This window comes from Coregonus lavaretus (genome assembly GCF_964263955.1).
Source record: "Coregonus lavaretus genome assembly, chromosome: 14".
Classification (NCBI taxonomy): Eukaryota; Metazoa; Chordata; class Actinopteri; order Salmoniformes; family Salmonidae; genus Coregonus; species Coregonus lavaretus.
The window spans coordinates 37162544-37184133 of NC_140001.1; the positions used below are offsets into that span (position 1 = coordinate 37162544).

At 41.4% G+C, this 21590-nt stretch overlaps 1 protein-coding gene across 3 annotated transcripts in view; it reads right to left on the reverse strand.

Moving 5' to 3' along the window:
• The window catches only part of rabl6b (RAB, member RAS oncogene family-like 6b), a 31940-nt gene that overhangs the window by 2242 nt on the left and 8108 nt on the right, over nt 1–21590 (reverse strand). For 2 of the 3 annotated variants that reach the window (XM_084176953.1, XM_084176952.1), the window contains exons 4-15: nt 20330–20377; nt 19468–19520; nt 19198–19286; nt 7879–8019; nt 7513–7618; nt 7201–7304; nt 6610–7025; nt 4007–4148; nt 1627–1857; nt 912–1224; nt 467–674; nt 119–177 (exon numbers count right to left, since the gene is read on the reverse strand). In XM_084176953.1, the coding sequence (XP_084033079.1) occupies nt 119–177; nt 467–674; nt 912–1224; nt 1627–1857; nt 4007–4148; nt 6610–7025; nt 7201–7304; nt 7513–7618; nt 7879–8019; nt 19198–19286; nt 19468–19520; nt 20330–20377 (1910 nt within the window). Of the gene's footprint in view, nt 1–118; nt 178–466; nt 675–911; nt 1225–1626; nt 1858–4006; nt 4149–6609; nt 7026–7200; nt 7305–7512; nt 7619–7878; nt 8020–19197; nt 19287–19467; nt 19521–20099; nt 20130–20329; nt 20378–21590 lie in introns of all 3 variants that reach the window. The other variant, XM_084176951.1, reaches the window with a different exon arrangement.

Here is a 21590-nt window from a genome sequence, read left to right on the forward strand (position 1 = left end):
GAATTATTTTTACAGAATCTCGTATTTCTGTTTTTAAAATGTATGTCTACTATCCTGTATAAACACTCATCCATTCACTTGACAAGACCGCCATCTGAAAAGACATCCACTCCCTTACTTCTTTGCTTTTCTTCTTCTTTTTCTTCTTTTCTTTTGAGGAATGTTTGCTTTCCTTCTCTGAAAAGCAATTTATATAATTTGAGAAATTAATTAATACAATGTAATTTGGTTTTATGTGATACGCTTTGGTACGGTTCTCTGTCATGTGCTAGGATACTATTCTATGGTACATGGATGTATTCACTAGACGCCAAACGAAAGAAAACGGATTGAATCAGAGAAGGACTATCTAAACTCTTGTCCAAAAATAAACAATTGTTTTTGTTTTACATTGCAAAACTTTTAAATACAGTATGCACTAATGAATGCGACCCTGTTCTCTATAGATTTGTGGTAGTGGACTTGCCTTCTTGGTCCTCACTGCTGTCCTTGGCTTTGGGGGCTTCTTCCTCCTTAAAGCCCAAGCCAAACAGGTCTGTCTCATTCTTGCTCTTAAAGGAGGGCTTCAGGACCGGTGTGGGCTTCAGAGGCTCTGGGATCAGCGTGGCTGGAGGGATGTCATCATCTGACAGCTCCAGATCAGACAGTACTTCATCCCTGACTGGGAAAACCTCCTGTGGATGGATGCAGAGGGAAATAAGTCCAAACTATCACAAATACCAATATACATTGTAACCATGCATCCAAACCAAAAAGGTCCATCAAATAATATATTGAAAATTTATTGGATATTTCACAAATGCAGCACTACATATTTGACCAGGAAAGTAATTTCTATAGGTTGACTACTCAATCTAACTATGATGACTTGTAGCCTACAACCCTAACTAACATCCTTTTGACCTAGCTACCTTAGTTATCTTCTGGATGACTGCCTCCTCCTCAGACTCAAAGTCAAGATCATCCATGACGAAGGAGAGCATCTGTTCAGCAACAGGGGCCCCTGGGTCAGAGTCCGAGTCTGCCCCAGGGGTTCCTCCGTTTTTCCCTCTGGGTGGGCCTGGCTGCTCCAGGGCTACTGCAGGTGCAGAGGTCAGGGTCAGGGTGAGGGTGATGGGCTCAGCCACCTGGGGGACAGTGTTCTCCAAGAGTTGGTCAGCAGGTGCCAAAGGCTCCGGAGCTTGGGGCTCCATGGCATGGGGCATTATGGACTCAGTGCCCAGTCTAAAACAGAGTACAAAAACATTACATTTACATTTTAGTCATTTAGTAGACGCCCTTATCCAGAGCGACTTACAGGAGCAATTAGGGTTAAGTGCCTTGCTCAAGGGCACATCGACAGATTTTTCACCTAGTCGGCTCGGGCATTAGAACCAGCAACCTTTCAGTTACTGGCACAACGCTCTTAACCACTAAGCTACTTGCTGTTTTACTCTTGATGACAAGAGTCATCTATTAATGTATATGATAAAAATGAGTTTCTAAAACAGATGACAAAAAAAGAAATAAACAACTAGATATGAGTTTATATAATTCTAAATATAACTAAAGTTACTTAAACTGAAATGGTTTACTCTTGATAAGACTACATTACATTAACGGATATGCTGGATATAAGAGGCTTACTGTTTCAGCTCTGAATCACTGTCAAGGTCGAAGTGGTCAACCTGAGTGACAGCAGGTACTGGTGGTGATGGTGGTGGGGGCTGTGCTTCCACCTCCTCCTCATCGCTAGACATAGTGAAGTCTTTACTGGTGAGAAGGCCCAGGGTGTTGGGCAGGGGCAGCTCCTTGTCATCTGGGTCTAACTCATCCTGATAACCTGCCACCATGGGGTTCCCTCTGTCCTCTCCATCACTTTAATAGATGATCATAATAATAATTATAATAATAATAATAATAATAATAAATACAGTATATAGACTACCGGTCACAAGTTTTGGAACACCTACTCATTCAAGGGTTTTTCTTTATTTTTACATTGTAGAATAATAGTGAAGACATCAAAACTATGAAATAACACATATGGAATCATGTAGTAACCAAAAAAGCGTTAAACAAATCAAAATATATTTTTTATTTGAGATTCTTCAAATAGCTTTGCACACTCTTGGCATTCTCTCAACCAGCTTATTGAGGTAGTCACCTGGAATGCATTTCAATTAATAGGTGTGCCTTCTTAAAAGTTAATTTGTCGAATTCCTTCTTAATGCGTTTGAGCCAATCAGTTGTGTTGTGACAAGGTAGGGGTGGGTATTCAGAAGATAGCCCAATTTGGTAAAAGACCAAGTCCATATTATGGCAAGTACAGCTCAAATAAGCAAAGAGAAACGACAGTCCATCATTACTTTAAGACATGAAGGTCAGTCAATACAGAAAATGCCAAGAACTTTGAAAGTTTCTTCAAGTACAGTCGCAAAAACCATCAAGCACTATAATGAAACTGGCTCTCATGAGGACCGCCACAGGAATGGAAGACCCAGAGTTACTTCTGCTGCAGAGGATAAGTTCATTAGGTACCAGCCTCAGAAATTGCAGCCCAAATAAATGCTTCACAGAGTTCAAGTAACAGACACATCTCAACATCAACTGTTCAGAGGAGACAGTGTGTGTGTGAATCAGGCCTTCATGGTTGAATTGCTGCAAAGAAACCACAACTAAAGGACATCAATAATAAGAAGAGACTAGTTTGGGCCAAGAAACACAAGCAATGGACATTAGACCGGTGGAAATCTGTCCTTTGGTCTGGAGTCCAAATTGGAGATTTTTGGTTTCAACCGCCATGTCTTTGTGGGACACCGTGTGGGTGAACGGATGATCTCCGCATGTGTATTTCCCACTGTAAAGCATGGAGGAGGAGGTGTGATGGTGTGGGGGTGCTTTGCTGGTGACACTGTCAGTGATTTATTTAGAATTCAAGGGACACTTAACCAGCATGGCTACCACAGCATTCTGCAGCGATACGCCATCCCATCTGGTTTGGGCTTAGTGGGACTATCATTTGTTTTTCAACAGGACAATGACCCAACACACCTTCAGGCTGTGTAAGGGCTATTTTACCAAGAAGGAGAGGGAGTGCTGCATCAGATGACCTGGCCTCCACAATTCCCCGACCTCAACCTAATTGAGACGGTTTGGGATGAGTTGGACGGCAGAGTGAAGGAAAAGCAGCCAACAAGTGCTAAGCATATGTGGGAACTCCTTCAAGACTGTTGGAAAAGCATTCCAGGTGAAACAGGTTGAGAGAATGCCAAGAGTGTGCAAAGCTGTCATCATGGCAAAGGGTGGCTATTTGAAGAATCTCAAATATAAAATATATTTTGATTTGTTTAACACTTTTTTGGTTACTACATGATTCCATATGTGTTATTTCATAGTTTTGATGTCTTCCCTCTTATTCTACAATGTAGAAAATAGTAAAAATAAAGAAAAACCCTTGAATGAGTAGGTGTGTCCAAACTTTTGACTGGTACTGTATGTATATATATATATATATATATATATATATATATATATATATATATATATATATATATATATATATATATATGGTACTTTAATATAAGACGACACAAAATATGGAACTTCAATAGAAACTTCAGATGAAATTCTACAAAAATGAGAGAATGCTGGAATACTCTTTGGTTCTACCCCCTAGAACGTATAAAATAACAACTATCTATTAAATGAAGCACTGTTTGCGATTCTTGAATCCTCTCCTTCCACAATTTATTCAATGGAAGCATTGAATAAATAGAGCCATCTGAAAACTCTCACCACAGATGGCCTGCTGCAGATGGTACTGTGTGCTGTAAACATAGAGCATGTTTTCCAGCAGGGAAAGAAATAAACCTAGTGGCAATACAGACCATGTCCCAAATGTCACCATATTATATAGTGCACTCATTTTTACCAGAGCCCTATGTGAATAGGGTGCCATTTGAGACGCATCCAGGGATACGTTCTCATCTGTGAAAGTAAGAACCCCTACTCTAATACTACTTACCTGTCACTTTCCAGTGCAGGTTGGGGAACCTTGACTTTAGAGGGAAGGCTGTCCTCCAGGAAGCTTTTATCCAGACCCTCATCTGGCACAAAGTCATCCACACTCTGAACGTTAGCAGGACACACGGGGGCAGGCTCCGGCTCTGAAGACAGACAGCAGTGATCAGAAGAGCCTTTGATGTGTTCCAAATGGCAACCTATTTTTATAGTGCACTACTGTGTGTTTTGACCCTGTTCAAAAGTATTGCACTATATAGGGAACAGGGTGCCAATTGGGACTCATCCTTAGTTATTAATCAACAGCATAGACTTACTTACAATGATATTGTACAGTATTAGGCCTTCCTCATCTCAACATGATGGTTTACATGAAAACAACCAAGCATAATGTAAGTGTGACTGTCTTGATGTGGAGGGAAAATAGGCAAATTAAACCCTTTCTTCTTAACTCTATTGAGTTAAAAGATCAATGAGTTACTTCCCTCAATATAAAGTGTTGTTTTGTAAAACTGCCAAAAGAGTCTGGCGTTAACCACATACAGTTGAAGTCAGAAGTTTACATACACCTTAGCGAAATACATTTAAACTCTGTTTTTCACAATTCCTGACATTTAATCCTAGTACAAATTCCCTGTTTTAGGTCAGATAGGATCAACACTTTATTTTAAGAATGTGAAATGTCAGAATAATAGTAGAGAGAATTATTTATTTCAGCTTTTATTTATTTCATCACATTCCCAGTGGGTCAGAAGTTTACATACACTCAATTAGTATTTAGTAGCATTGCCATTAAATTGTTTAACTTAGGTCAAACGTTTCGGGTAGCCTTCCACAAGCTTCCCACAATAAGTTGGGTGAATGTTGGCCCATTCCTCCTGACAGAGCTGGTGTAACTGATTCAGGTTTGTAGGACTCCTTGCTCGCACACGCTTTTTCAGTTCTGCCCACACATTTTCTATAGGATTGAGGTCAGGGCTTTGTGATGGCCACTCCAATACCTTGACTTTGTTGTCCTTAAGCCATTTTGCCACAACTTTGGAAGTATGCTTGGGGTCATTGTCAATTTGGAAGACCCATTTGCGACCAAGCTTTAACTTCCTGACTGATGTCTTGAGCTGTTGCTTCAATATATCCACATAATTTCCCTTCCTCATGATGCCATCTATTTTGTGAAGTGCACCAGTCCCTCCTGCAGCAAAGCACCCCCACAGCATGATGCTGCCACCCCCGTGCTTCACGGTTGGGATGGTGTTCTTCGGCTTGCAAGCCCCCCTTTTTCCTCCAAATATAACGATTGTCATTATGGCCAAACAGTTCTATTTTTGTTTAATCAGACCAGAGGACATTTCTCCAAAACGTACGATCTTTGTCCCCATGTGCAGTTGCAAACCGTAGTCTGGCTTTTTTATGGCGTTTTTGGAGCAGTGGCTTCTTCCTGGCTGAGCAGCCTTTCAGGTTATGTCGATATAGGACTTGTTTTACTGTGGATATAGATACTTTTGTACCTGTTTCCTCCAGCATCTTCACAAGGTCCTTTGCTGTTGTTCTGGGATTGATTTGCACTTTCCGCACCAAAGTACATTCATCTCTAGGAGACAGAATGCGCCTCCTTCCTGAGCGGTATGACGGCTGCGTGGTCCCATGGTGTTTATACTTGCGTACTATTGTTTATACAGATGAACGTGGTACCTTCAGACGTTTGGAAATTGCTCCCAAGGATGAACCAGACTTGTGGAGGTCTACAATTTTTTTTCTGAGGTCTTGGCTGATTTCTTTAGATTTTCCATGATGTCAAGCAAAGAGGCACTGTTTGAAGGTAGGCCTTGAAATACATCCACAGGTACACCTCCAATTGACTCAAATGATGTCAATTAGCCTATCAGAAGCTTCTAAAGCCATGACATAATTTTCTGGAATTTTCCAAGCCACATGTCAACTTAGTGTATGTAAACGTCTGACCCACTGGAATTGTGATACAGTGAATTATAAGTGAAATAATCTGTCTGTAAACAATTGTTGGAAAAATTACTTGTGTCAAGCACAAAGTAGATGTCCTAACCGACTTGCCAAAACTATAGTTTGTTAACAAGAAATTTGTGGAGTGGTTGAAAAACGAGTTTTAATGACTCTAACCTAAGTGTACGTAAACTTCTGACTTCAACTGTAGAAGGTTCTAGCATGCTAACTTAATTAATTTAGTTTTAAAAATCCTTTCCCTCACATGATGTTCCAGTGCCAGGCAGGCCAGTGATCCTTACAAGTACTTCACAGAAATCCAATAATTCAAGAAGATATCCTGTGACTACTTTCTGGTCTAATACACTCATGTGTATAACATGCATAGTCTAGTCCTTTTCCAGGCATTTAGGATAAAATATAGGACAAAACAGACCGACGACAAACGGTTAAAATCAGTGGGTGGCCGTCCTATCGCCTCTGACCAGAACATTGGCCATCATTTTTTGTTTATTTCCTGACGATTCTACATGTTGAATTGCCACACCATACAGGTGATCGCCAGCACTCCCCAGCCACCTGCTCCTTTTAGCCATTCGTCTTTGCTATAACGGAGTAGCGGAACACTGAAGCACCAACCAGACTCACCTGGCATGGCGGCAGGCACCTCTGGGGCGGGGGCGGAGCCAAAGAGGCGTGAGATCAGGCCACGTTTCTGAGGAGGCGGGGCCTGGGCAGGGGCCGAGGCTGGGGGAGACGGTGATGGTCCAGGATGCTCAGGACTCTGAGCCTGCGTCAGAGTTGGGGACTGAAGCTCAGCTGTGGCGGAAACCATCCCAGCTGGCAGGGCAGGAGGCGGAGGAGAGGGCGAGGGCGAGGGGGCCTGGAGGCCGGGGACCTGGGCAGCGATGGGTGGCTGATGAGGGGTACTAGGGCTAGAATTGCCAGTGGAGGCCCCACTTGGAGGGACGATAGGGGACTGGGAGCCCGAGGAGGGGCTCTGGCCGTTGGCTGGACCAGGAGAACCATAGCCTTTACTGCGGGTCTCTATGTTCTCCAAGAAACTGTAAAACAATGGGTGCTGTGCTGTTAGTATTGGCAAATCAGTGCTGCATGAAGAAAGTAAGAAACATGTGTCTACAAGTGTTAATGATCAAAACAAACACACTGATGCAATCTGAGTGAAAATATTGCTGTACATGCCAAACAAACTGATAGAGAGGGAAAATATCACATTACATTTCATAGTTTTGATCCTCAGTCTCCTGCTGCACGGTGAGCTCCTCCAGAGTGGCGTCCATGTCTAACTGGTTGGTCTCGAGCTGCCGTAACAGAGTCTCCCTCTGTAGAGATCAACGGGGAGGGCTGGAAATGACTGACCATGAACCAGAGCACTAACACTCCTTTCAAAAGAAAGGAGAAACCCTTTCACAGGGTTTGTCTGTGGTATTGCTGATCACATTTTCCGACCTTCATGAAATTCATAAGAAGGTTATGACAATAGCAAAGCTATACATTTCACAATACAATGTAGTCTAAGCTAGAACTAACCTGAAGTTGCAGGAAAGGAATGTTGAAAAATCTATGTAAATATTTCAAACCAAATCCATTCTTCATAGAGGCTTCAGCGTAGTGAATATAAGAAGAACCCATGGGTCTGCAAGAAACCATAGAAACCATCAGTCAAGTATATGGACACATTAATCATAGCAAAATTCTGTTAACTTTACCCCAATTCCGAAGTGTTTTTAAAATCTTGGTTGGGGGGGTGGGGGGGACGGTTCAGGATTTTGTGCTTATTCCCTCTTGATTGCAGGAATATTCCAACGGGGATTTCAGGAAAATCAGGACATTTTGGTAATGTTATCACAACTTTGCAACCCTAATAAGACTAAAACAGAGAGTTAAATTCACTACCTATTCAGATTAGCGATAACCTGGCGGATGTCATCAGGTAGAATGACACGGTGGTCACCCATGTCCCTGTGGTTACCTAGGACACACACTGGAACATGAGTGGGTACTTTGGGCAGCTCTCTCAGGATGTAGTTGAATGTCCTGCAATGACATAAAAAAAGAATGAAACATCAACTTAAAGCTACTATTGTTTCTCCATAAGTGAGGAATTACAAATATGTGTGTCTCCCCATACTTGGCTGAGTTCAAAGTGAGTACAATGGTAATCTTTTTCACATTGTTCTGCCTTTGAAGCTAAGCAGTCTGAAGCCAGCCAACCACTGTGGGCTAAGTGGTTCATGGCCACACAAAGGCTTACTGAAATCAAATCCCACCCATGCACATTGTTTCATTAAAGTTCATTGACTTATTAATTGAACCATGGGAAAGTCCCAAATGTCACCCTATTGCCTATGTAGTCCCGTGTAGCTCAGAATGTATGCACTCACTAACTGTAAGTCGCTCTGGATAAGAGCGTCTGCTAAATGACTAAAATGTAAATGTAATGTAGTGCACCACTTTTGACCTGAGCCTTATGGGCCCTGGTCATAAGTAGTTCGCTTTGTAGGGATTAAGGTGCCATTTGGAATGTAGCCCATGTTTATATGGACAATACTTTTGCTGTTGTTGCTATAGACCCATGCGACGGCGCACAATTGGCCCAGCGTCGTCCAGGGTAGGGGAGGGAATGGCCGGCAGGGATGTAGCTCAGTTGGTAGAGCATGGCGTTTGCAACGCCAGGGTTGTGGGTTCGATTCCCACTGGGGGACAGTATGAAAAATATATATATAAAAAATAATGAATGCACTCACTAACTGTAAGTCGCTCTGGATAAGAGCGTCTGCTAAATAACTAAAATGTAATGTAAATGTATAAAGTTGATTGTTTTTCTACATAAAAACGAAGATTAACAGTACAAACAAAACATCAAAATAGGGGAAGGGGGGGGGGTCTCCTAAACTGTTCTTGAATGTCTGCCATTTTCAAAATGATATGTAGTGGAAACCTTTCAGAACATAGTGGTATACTACGAAGCAAGTTCTATTTTGGGTTTTTCTAAAGCTAACGAGCTTCAGTTAGCTTCCATTTCCAGCTCAGGCTTCGTCCTACTACGACCGTGGATATTGCTCGTCCGCCTACCGCTAACTCTAGCAGGCTTGTAACTGCGCGTGCCATATCGCACATGGCTAGTCGAACTCTTCATTGCTCCAATGCTGAAACGTCAATCCAAAGCGAGTGTGCTACATTTTCATTTGTGCCGAAATCAAAGCGAAATAAAAATAATCTTGCAAATTCAGCAGGCTATGATGTGAAATAGGCTTTAATCAATGCCGTCTTTATTTTATAACTTATCGTTAATACCGTCTTTGGTGTGATTTGGTGTGCTTATCAATGCACGAGCACCTTTTTCCCCATTTCTATCACTCCTTCTGTGGAACAGCTTGCTGCGTTGTGGCCATTGACATATAATATATTGAAGGATTCGGAACTGCTATCTGTGGGTTTATATGTCTATTGTTGGTTGCGGCTGTCATTTGCTTTTCGCAAATTTATAAATACAATCGCGCAAAAAACGTACAGTTTGGAAAGCAAATGCTATCATTACAAAAAGTGGCAATTACTATATTTTTTTACACACAAAAAACATTTATTAATAAAACATTAATAATCAGTCGTCTTCCTCAAATGAAGGGTATGATAACACAATCTTTGCGAGTGGGAGGGTGTGTGATTTCATTGGTCCTCAACTCATGGCTCAGACACTTCATTCCGGATAAATGGAGTTAGCCTGCCCCAGAAGGATTCTTTGCCGTAGAAATGTACCTGGCTAAAAGGTGAATCACTTTCGTAAAACCGGTAATCCCGCGTTGAATTTAGAGTTGACCAAAATTACCTCGGTAACTCCTCAAACCCGGTACGTAGTATACCCCTCAGGAATCACTATAGATATAGTTAACTATGCTTTGTGGAAAGTTTAAAACAAATCTGGGGGAAGAAATATTTACTTTGGAGGTGACTGCAACTATTTGAATACAGATCCCAAAAAATTACTACTTTTTAAAACTATTTGAAAACAGATCTGAGAAAGCAACTACTTAAAACAAATATTTATATAGATCTTAGGAAGTGACTACTCTTCTGAAACTACTGGATTGGCTGCCTTCAACTAATGGCAGGGCTGTATCTGGAACTGCATGTTGAAAATAGATCGCAATAGCATAGGAGATTGTGTGTGCTCTTCATTCTGCCAGTCATATTTGATCTACACAATACATCTGAACATTTTGTAAATGTACATTCTCCTGAATTTCCATTGCCCCAGATGTACATAATCAAGTCAAACCAATTAACCAAAGATTTTTGTAAAGATTAGTATAAATAAGTTGTGACGCTCAACTACTGTATGGGGCTCTATTTTAACAAACCAAATGCCAGTGGTGTAAAATACTTAATTAAAAATACTTTAAAGTACTACTTAAGTAGTTATTTTGGGTATCTGTACTTTACTATTTATATTTTTGACAACTTTTACTTCACTACATTCCTAAAGAAAACAAATGTACTTTTTACTCCATACATTTTCTGACACCCAAAAGTAGTCGTTACATTTTGAAGGCTTAGCAGGACAGGAAAATGGTCCAATTCACACACATAAAGAGAACATCCATGGTCATCCCTATTGCCTCTGATCTGGCCGACTCACTAAACATACATGCTTCGTTTGTAAATTATGTCTGAGTGTTGGAGTGTGACCCTGGCTATCCGTAAATAAATTAAAAACAAGACAATGGTGCCGTCTGGTTTGCTTAATATAAGGAATTTGAAATGATTTATACTTTTACTTTTGATACTTAAGTATGTTTTAGCAATTACATTTACTTTTGATACTTAAGTATATTTAAAACCAAATACTTTTAGACTTTTACTCAAGTAGTATTTTACTGGGTGACTTTCACTTGAGTCATTTTCTATTAAGGCATCTTTACTTTGACTGAAGTATGACAATTGGGTACTTTTCCCACCACTGCCTAACGCAATGGTAGATCTTAGTTCTGGCGGTAGTGCTATAGGTCTGCAGGTGTCAAGATTTTTGTGTGTGCATATTTGCTAAATACACTATATATACAGAAGTATGTGGACACCCCCTCAAATTAGTGGATTCGGCAATTTCAGCCACACCCGTTGCTGACAGGTATATAAAATCGAGCACATAGCCATGCAATCTCCATAGACAAACATTGGCAGTAGAATAGTCATACTGAAGAGCTCTGTGACTTTCAACGTGGCACCATCATAGGATGCCACCTTTCCAACAAGTCAAATGTCTGCCCTGCTAGAGCTGCCCCGGTCAACTGTAAGTGCTGTTATTGTGAAGAGGAAATGTCTAGGCGCAACAACGGCTCAGCCGGGAAGTGGTAGGCCACAAGCTCACAGAACGGGACTACAGAGTTCCAAACCTCCTCTGGAAACAACGTCAGCACAAGAACTGTTCGCCGGGAGCTTCAGGAAATGGGTTTCCATGGCCGAGCAGCGGCGCACACGCCTAAGATCGCCATACGCAATGCCAAGCGTCGGCTGGAGTGGTGTAAAGCTCGCCGTCATTGGAATCTGGAGCAGTGGAAACGCGTTCTCTGGAGTGATGCATCAAGCTTCATCACCTGGCAGTCCGACGGACAAATCTGGGTTTGGAGGATGCCCCAATGCATAGTGCCAACTGTAAAGTTTGGTGGAGGAGGAATAATGGTCTGGGGCTGTTTTTCATGGTTCGGGCTAGGCTCCTTAGTTCCAGTGAAGGGAAATCTTAACGCTACAGCATACAATGACATTCTAGACGATTCTGTGCTTCCAACTTCCTGGCAACAGTTTGGGGAAGGCCCTTTCCTGTTTCAGCATGACAATGCCCCGGTGCATAAAGCGAGGTCCATACAGAAATGGTTTGTCCATATCAGTGTGGAAGAACTTGACTGGCCTGTACAGAGCCCTGATTACATTCATTAGGCTATTGATAATGCCTAAAAAGACAGTGTATAATTCTAATTAAATTGTAATAAAATGAAACAACTTGTTTGAAATAGGCTGTCTAAATACAGTTATAGGCACCACAACTGCTCCCCGTGGGCATATAATTTAGACTATGGAGGGTTTTTACACACATCCAAACTTTTCACAGGGGCTGGACAAAGATCCAATATAAAAAGAATGGGGGAATGTCCACTCACCGTTATACTGCTCCCAAATGGAATGTTTTATAACCATCTTACAGATCATATTTGCACTTCTCCAGCAATAGGAGACGAAATTGCATTGCATTCGAGGCATGCACGTTCTCACCATAAACCCACGGACGGTGAATCTTTCTAATAAGTTTGTTTTTTGTTTAATTTGAATAAAAAACAATCACTGTTTGAAAACAACAACATTTCTAAATAGGATCGGGTCAGAAGCATGATGTCATAAATCGCATCTCTCGTTCCATGAGCATAAGGCAATGTGTGCACACTTAGTCCTAAAGGCTCTTCGGCAGGAGGCATGGATGTTTGTCCTATCCATTGAAGTTAATTAATTAACTAGTCCAACGGATGAAAATGGAAGATGCATTTTTTTAAAACAAAATGATAAAGGAAAAACAAAACAATAAGCAATCTTTTGTATTAACTTAATGTTCCTAAACAGACTTCCAACAGTCACTGACACCTTTCATTCAATGGGCATTGCACATAGGCCTAATGAGTCCAAACTTCTCACAGAAGCTGGGCAAAAATAATGTCCAATATAAAGAAAAAAATGGAATGCATGCTTTATATGATTACATAAGAAGAAATGTATAGTTACAGTAACCTCAAAATGTGGCCAAGGATGTGTTACTCATTTAAAGTTGAATGTTACATTAGTTTGTAAGATAGCCTTAACTTTAGGATATTTACTGTATACAAAAGTAATATTGAATTGTGTTTGGTTGACAATGCAACCAAATATCAACATTTACATTTTACATTTTAGTCATTTAGCAGACGCTCTTATCCAGAGCGACTTACAGTTAGTGAATACATATTTTTTTATACTGGCCCCCCGTGGGAATCGAACCCACAACCCTGGCGTTGCAAACGCCATGCTCTATCAACTGAGCTACATCCCTGCCGGCCATTCCCTCCCCTACCCTGGACGACGCTGGGCCAATTGTGCGCCGCCCATGAGTCTCCCGGTCGCGGCCGGCTGCGACAGAGCCTGGATTCGAACCAGGATCTCTAGTGGCACAGTTTGCACTGCGATGCAGTGCCTTAGACCACTGCGCCACTCAGGAGATCTACTGCTTGGATAGTTCCATTTGAGCCTCTGGCTTAATCCCATTCTTTAACTTTTATTTCTGGTTGAGTTGGAGATATGAATCCAACATTACATGTGTTAACTTGTCGACAAGTTAATAGGCTATTTATTGTATTTCAAAAGTGATGTTGAATTGTGTTTGGTTTTCAACACTAAATATCAACATTTGAAGGAGATGTATATTTTACTTGGATAGTTCCGTCTGTGCCACTGACTTAAATCTGTCTAATTAATATGTTGGATTCACGTCTTCATCTCAACCAAAGAGAAAAGTTAAAGAATGGGATTAAGCCAGTGGCTCAGATGGAACTTTCCAAGCAGTAGATACAGTGCCTTCAGAAAGTATTCATACCCCTTGACTTACTCCACATTTTGTTGTCACAGCCTGAATTCAAAATGGATTAAGGACACACCTCAAATATTTCCACCCTCCAACCTCAGCGCAAGCGAGCTGATATAAGACAAGTAAATTACCAACCCTGGCACCAGGATTGGAAAATAGCAGAGCGCTGGCTTTTACAAGTGGAAATCGCCAAAGAGCATGCGTTTGACACTAGTGCTGAAAATACTGCAGAGTAATTCAAAGCCATTTGGAAACATTGCAAACGGCAAATTGGATGCTTAGCAAAAACAACTTTAAACCTCTTTGTCCATCTGAAGGGAAGTGTTCTTGTTTAAAACACACACTATACCAATGTTAAAGGGATAGTTTACTCAGAATACAAACTAGAATGCTGTTCCACCTACCTTGGCTACAGTTGATTCAACAAGGCAGTTTTGGGATATTTTGTTTCCTTCCGACCATATTTTGTTACTGTTATCATTTTCAGTAACACTTAACATTAAACTGTTCTTGTGCCTGTGTAATAAAACTGTAATTACATTTGGAGCAACATTTTATTAGCATGTTGACATAATACTTTGGTAATTGCATTTTAATTCCATAGCAATGAGATTCGTTTTTTTGTAACTACTGTACACAAGAGGAATAGTGACTGTTCCTTATTCCACTTGTAATAACTATTATGCAATTATAAAGCAATTTCCAAAGTCCTATGTAATAACAATGCTGCTATTGTAACAATCACAAAAGTGGTCTACTGTAATGTTGAGGTGATTCGTATTTGTATTTATTATGGAGCCCCATTAGCTGCTGCCAAGGCAGCAGCTACTCTTCCTGGGGTCCAGCAAAATTATGGCAGTTATACATTTAAAAAAAACATTGCAATAAATTCATAACAGATTTCACAGCACACTAAGTGTGTGCCCTCAGGCCCCTACTCCACTACCACATATCTACAACACAAAATCCATGTGTACGTGTGTGTATAGAGCGTATGTTATCGTGTGTGTGTATGTATGTGTCTGTGCCTATGTTTGTGTTGCTTCACAGACCCCGCTGTTCCATAAGGTGTTTTTTAATCTGTTTTTTTTAATCTGATTCTACTGCTTGGATCAGTTACGTGATGTGGAATAGAGTTCCATGTCATGGCTCTATGTAGTACTGTGCGCCTCCCATAGTCTGTTCTGGACTTGGGGACTGTGAAGAGACCTCTGGTGGCATGTCTTGTGGGGTATGCATGGGTGTTTGAGCTGTGTGCCAGTCGTTCAAACAGACAGCTCTGTGCTTTTAACATGTCAACACCTCTCACAAACACAAGCAGTGATGAAGTCAATCTCTCCTCCACTTTGAGCCAGGAGAGATTGACATGCATATTATTAATGTTTGCTCTCTGTGTACATCCAAGGGCCAGCCGTGCTGCCCTCTTTGTGGCACCTGACCCCATGACTGAACAGTAGTACAGGTGCGATAAAACTAGAGCCTGTAGGACCTGTCTTGTTGATAGTGCTGTTAAGAAGGTAGAGCAGCACTTTATTATGGACAGACTTCTCCCCATCTTAGCTACTGTTGTATCAATATGTTTTGACCATGACAGTTTACAATCCAGGGTTACTCCAAGCAGTTTAGTCACCTCAACTTGCTCAATCTCCACATTATTTATTACAAGATTTAATTGAGGTTTGGAGTTCAGAGAATGATTTGTTCCAAATACAATGCTTTTAGTTTTAGAAATATTTAGGACTAACTTATTCCTTGCCACCCACTCTGAAACTAACTGCAACTCTTTGTTAAGTGTTGCAGTCATTTCAGTCGCTGTAGTAGCTGACATGTATAGTGTTGAGTCATCCGCATACATAGACACTCTGGCTTTACTCAAAGCCAGTGCATGTCATTAGTAAAGATTGAAAAAAGTAATGGGCCTAGACAGCTGCCCTGGGGAATTACTGATTCTACCTGGATTATGTTGGAGAGGCTTCCATTAAAGAACACCCTCTGTGTTCTGTTAGACAGGTAACTGTATCCACAATATAGCAGGGTGGAGTAAAGCCATTACACATAAGTTTTTCCAGCAGCAGACTATGATCGATATTGTCAAAAGCCGCACTGAAGTCTAACTGGAATAAGCAATTTCATATATGTGTCAAGTGCAGTGTCTGTTTGCTCCTCATTACACACCACGGCCCAACATATATTCTTTACAAAACTTATTGTATGACCTCTTCTACACAATATTAGGCCCAGCCTTTGGAACTTTGGATTTCCTAAATATGGCTACTATATTGTGATCACTACATCCAATGGATTTGGATACTGCTTTCAAACAAATCTCTGCAGCATTACTAAAGATATGATCAATACATGTTGATGATTTAATTCCTGTACTGTTTGTAACTATCCTGGTAGGTTGACTGATAACCTGAACCAGGTTGCAGGCACTGGTTACAGTTTGAAGCTTTTTCTTGAGTGGGCAGCCTGATGAAAGCCAGCCAATATTTAAATCACCCAGAAAGTATACCTCTCTATTGATATCACATACATTATCAAGCATTTCACACGTTATCCAGATACTGACTGTTAGCACTTGGTGGTCTATAGCAGCTTCCCACCAGAATGGGCTTTAGGTGAGGCAGATGAACCTGTAGCCATATTACTTCAACAGTATTTAACATGAGATCCTCTCTAATCTTCACAGGAATGTGGTTCTGAATATAAACAGCAACACCTCCACCATTGGCATTTCTATATTTTCTGTAAATGTTATAACCTTGTATTGCTACCACTGTATCATCAAATGTATTATCTAAGTGAGTTTCAGAGATAGTCAGAATATGAATGTCATCTGTTACTAGCAAATTATTGATTTCATGAACCTTGTTTCTTAAGCTACATATGTTAACGTGGGCTATTTTGGGCACTTTTCTTCTGGGATGCTTACTTGTTTTTATTTTACATTTACATTTACGTCATTTAGCAGACGCTCTTATCCAGAGCGACTTACAAATTGGTGCATTCACCCTATAGCCAGTGGGATAACCACTTTACAAATTTTTTTTATTATTAATTTTTTTTTTTTGGGGGGGGGGGGGTAGAAGGATTACTTTATCCTATCCCAGGTATTCCTTAAAGAGGTGGGGTTTCAAATGTCTCCGGAAGGTGGTGAGTGACTCCGCTGTCCTGGCGTCGTGAGGGAGCTTGTTCCACCATTGGGGTGCCAGAGCAGCGAACAGTTTTGACTGGGCTGAGCGGGAACTATGCTTCCGCAGAGGAAGGGGAGCCAGCAGGCCAGAGGTGGATGAACGCAATGCCCTCGTTTGGGTGTAGGGACTGATCAGAGCCTGAAGGTACGGAGGTGCCGTTCCCCTCACAGCTCCATAGGCAAGCACCATGGTCTTGTAACAGATGCGAGCTTCAACTGGAAGCCAGTGGAGTGTGCGGAGGAGCGGGGTGACGTGAGAGAACTTGGGAAGGTTGAACACCTTCCCAAGTTCTGCTTAGCAGCAGTAGATGTGCTCATATTCTTTATGTTAGTGCAGGGTGAGCTGCACACAGTGGACTTCCTCCTCGGGCACACCGGCTCAGTGCTAACAGTATAAATCTGCTTCTTAGACACATCATTACTGCATACAATAGCTGTAGGATCAGCAGAGGCATTCAGGGCAATTAGAGGGACATAAATTAGGTTCCTTATACGGTGTCTACCGACACCCCTGGTGTAATGTACATTTGCTGAAGCGTTTTGACAACTCTGCGTCACAATGGTAGGGATTAGCTGAGCTGGGCTTGGGTCATTGTGAAAGTAATTGTCTCAACGCAGCCTTATAATGCTGTGAAAGGATCGAGGAATCCAAATGATTTGGGTGGATCCCATCCTTCTTATAAAACGCGTTTTGTTTCCAAAAGGTATCGAAATTGTCAACAAAAGTTACACCCATTGAGCTGCAATAATCACGGAACCAGTTGTGAAGAGCAAGAATCCTGCTAAAGCGTTCAATGCCACTATTCAGAGAGGGCACAGGGCCAGATATGATGTTTTTTTTGTTAGTGTCTAGCAGGGAGTCAATCAGCTCTGTTAAAATCCAGTTTCAACTGTAAAGAGCTGCCCTTCATAATGTCATTAAAACCCACATGGACTAAGATAGAATCGATTTCCGTGTCCTGGCGTAGTATATTCGGGAGCAGCTTAGTAATGTCATTTACTTGAGCTCTGGGATAGGACATTGTTTTTGCACCAGGAATGGTCACATATCTTACCATGGAGCTGGTCAAAATCACGGCTGGCGAGAAGGACGTGGAAATCCGCCCACTCCCACGCTTCACAGGATGCAGGCCTCCGAAAGATGGAGAAGCCCCGCTCGATCCAGAGCAGGGACGGAAGGTTGGCGACGTCGACTTCGAAATCGTAGGCACTGCGGCCGCAGACACAGGCACCCTCAGCGACGAAGGTGCAGGAAGATCAGGCTCCAGGACGGCGAAACTATTCGTTGTTTGTATCCGCTCCGGGCCTCTCGTTGCGGGAGGTCGCTGTCTTCGGCTTCCACGGATCGTGACATGATACCATCGTTGATTGCCTTTCTCCTCATGCTGTGCTCCTTCGACGGCGCTATCAGATGGGGGAGCTCCGGGCAACACCGGCCAGTCGGATAACGACAAACTACAAGGCGGAGATACATCCAACAAGCGCGAACGCCGTCCAGCCACAGGCGTAGAAAATGTAAACATTCCACTATGCGTTTCCCCCAGTTTATTATGTAGGCTGGCGACCTACGTGATCAAGGAAGCCTCCTCAAGCCTTTAATCCTCGGCAAGTAAACAATTGCCGCATTGGAACTCCGAGTGATCTAGTTTGTCCTGAAACAAAGCGTAATAGATACAGCGCTGGAACCGTTCATTTAGTTCTCCAGACAAAGAGGGCTCCATTGTAAAACTCATCTGGTACCAACTTCGTTAGCTTGATGGCTAGCAGCTTAGCGTCTCTGTCAAGCAGGCTTCAACCTGTCTCTAAAGCGGGATTCCGGGACAAGAAATCGCGGTCCTAGCTGTTAAAAGCTAACCGCGTCGTGGAATCCACGCAAAAACAAGTTCTGTATTCGTATTTATGAATAGCCTTTTTATTTTAAACAAAAATAACAAACCGAGTGTTTTCCAGTATACAATGTTCAGCTGCGCACTCTGATGACGAAGTGCTTGTCAAGCAAATCAAATGTCACTCATGTATTTCATTCTAGGTTATATTAAGATTCATATCTAAGAGCCCTCTAAACCATGTGCTTATGATCATACTGTATATTTAGACTAATTCAACTGTTGTAGTTTCTGGTTCTTCATCAAATATTTGGCAGCCAACAAATACATATTTTTTTGTTTTCAAATAACTTAACTATTATTTGGTTTTCTGAGAGGTATTCAAAATACTTTCAAATATTATTTGTTTTTCTGAGATCTGAATATCAAAGAAAATAGTTGCCTTTTAGTAGAAACTTAGTATAAACTATATTTGATTACCGTGACTATTTGAAAAGTTGGTATTTTCAAATAAACTATTTTCTGCCCAGGACTGAAACCTTGTAATTAATGTATTGAACTTTTGTATAATGTATGACACTGACTCTTACCATTGCTTGGTAATGTCAAACATCATGATCACACCGTTGCAGTTCTTGTAAACATCTAGGAACTCTGCATCCAAGGCCACCTCGTCAGACTGCAACAAATCAAACGTTATTTAGATTATTGAACATTAATGAGTCTTATGAGAATGTGACCTTTGTTTACATCTTACTAGCTACTATACAAAAAAACGCCCAGGGGGACTCCTTAGATGACCCAAATAAAGGAGAAGAGATCTAGTGTACTCTTAAACATGATCAACATGTGATAATCACCTCTTGGGGTTCATTCTCCACTTTCAAAGTGTCCCCTCGCTTTTTACCTCTGCCTGTGGAAAAGCAGAATGTCAAGAAGCTGCAATTCAGAACATAAAACTGGACATTACATTGAACTATTGCCTTCAAGTGTAACAATGTGAGAATGCCATACCATAGAAATAGAATGACTAGAATGGGAATCCCCATTCAAATAAATGATCTAATGTGGTCTGAGGGGCTATTCTCCTTCTAGTGATTATATTTGTATGAGCCATATATACAGAATGATTACACATGGTATTTATTTTAAAACACAAAAACGTGAATCCCTTTATTTCTAGCTTGGATGTTAGCAAAGTGAAACAAATACATTAGTAACAGAAGCAGAAAAGCTCTTATTTATTTATTGGCAAACATACTCAATTCTGTCCTTTCAAAAAGTGAGAGTCAAACCTTTGACTGTAGCTCCAGGTTATTGTACACAAAGTAGTCAGCAAGCAATCAGCCATCGTTTTATTTTAGCCACACTGCAAACTAAGCAACGACCAACCTTCACTGTGTTTGCATTCAGATAACACAGAAGCACAAGAGGGGCAAACACACTGCACACAAGCAAATAACTTCTAGCAACTACACACAGTGACTCTCACCTACACCCTCAGGGAGAGGGTATTTTTGGCCTGAGGCAAGTGCAAGAGAGGAGCAAGAAAAACAACATTAATATACTGAGGATAAATAAATCCACAGACAAAAGACTCTTGCAGTAGGACATGGACAATGGGATAATACATGGACACGTCTAATACAGCAGTAGGTAGATATCAATTTCATGACTCATGTGAGTCTCATGCATGCACCCAAAGTAAGGAATCACACTGACCTTTATCCACCACGTCCCACACCTCCACCTTGACCACGTCATCAGTGGCTGAGAGATACAGAGAAACAGTCATCTCAACAGACAAAGCATCCCATACTCAAGCTCTAACCAATAGTATGTGTCCCAAGGCTCTGTGTACTAGGGCTGGGCGAAATGGCCAAAATATCATATCGAAATATATTTTCAGAATTTTGACTGTATTTGATGTTTTTGAATAATAAAACTGCACTTTCACCACACTTTTTTTTATTTTTTTTATTTCACCTTTATTTAACCAGGTAAGCCAGTTGAGAACAGGTTCTCATTTACAACTGCGACCTGGCCAAGATAAAGCAAAGTAGTGCAATAAAAACAACAGAGTTACATATGGGGTAAAAAAAAACATAAAGTCAGAAATACAACAGAAAATATATATACAGTGTGTGCAAATGTAGCAAGTTATGGAGGTAAGGCAATAAATAGGCTATAGTGCAGAATAATTACAATAGTATTAACACTGGAATGCTAGATGTGCAAGAGATTATGTGCAAATAGAGATACTGGGGTGCAAAAGAGCAAAATAAATAACAATATAGGGATGAGGTAGTTGGGTGGGCTAATTTCGGATGGGCTGTGTACAGGTGCAGTGATCGGTAAGGTGCTCTGACAACTGATGCTTAAAGTTAGTGAGGGAGATAAGAGTCTCCAGCTTCAGAGATTTTTGCAATTCGTTCCAGTCATTGGCAGCAGAGAACTGGAAGGAATGGCGGCCAAAGGAGGTGTTGGCTTTGGGAATGACCAGTGAGATATACCTGCTGGAGCGCAGACTACGGGTGGGTGCTGCTATGGTGACCAATGAGCTAAGATAAGGCGGGGATTTGCCTAGCAGTGATTTATAGATGGCCTGGAGCCAGTGGGTTTGACGACGAACATGTAGTGAGGACCAGCCAACAAGAGCGTACAGGTCACAGTGGTGGGTAGTGTATGGGGCTTTGGAGACAAAACGGATGGCACTGTGATAGACTACATCCAATTTGCTGAGTAGAGTGTTGGAGGCTATTTTGTAAATTACATCGCCGAAGTCAAGGATCGGTAGGATAGTCAGTTTTACGAGGGCATGTTTGGCAGCATGAGTGAAGGAGGCTTTATTGCGAAATAGGAAGCCGATTCTAGATTTAACTTTGGATTGGAGATTCTTTATGTGAGTCTGGAAGTTGAGTTTACAGTCTAACCAGACACCTAGGTATTTGTAGTTGTCCACATACTCTAGGTCAGACCCGTC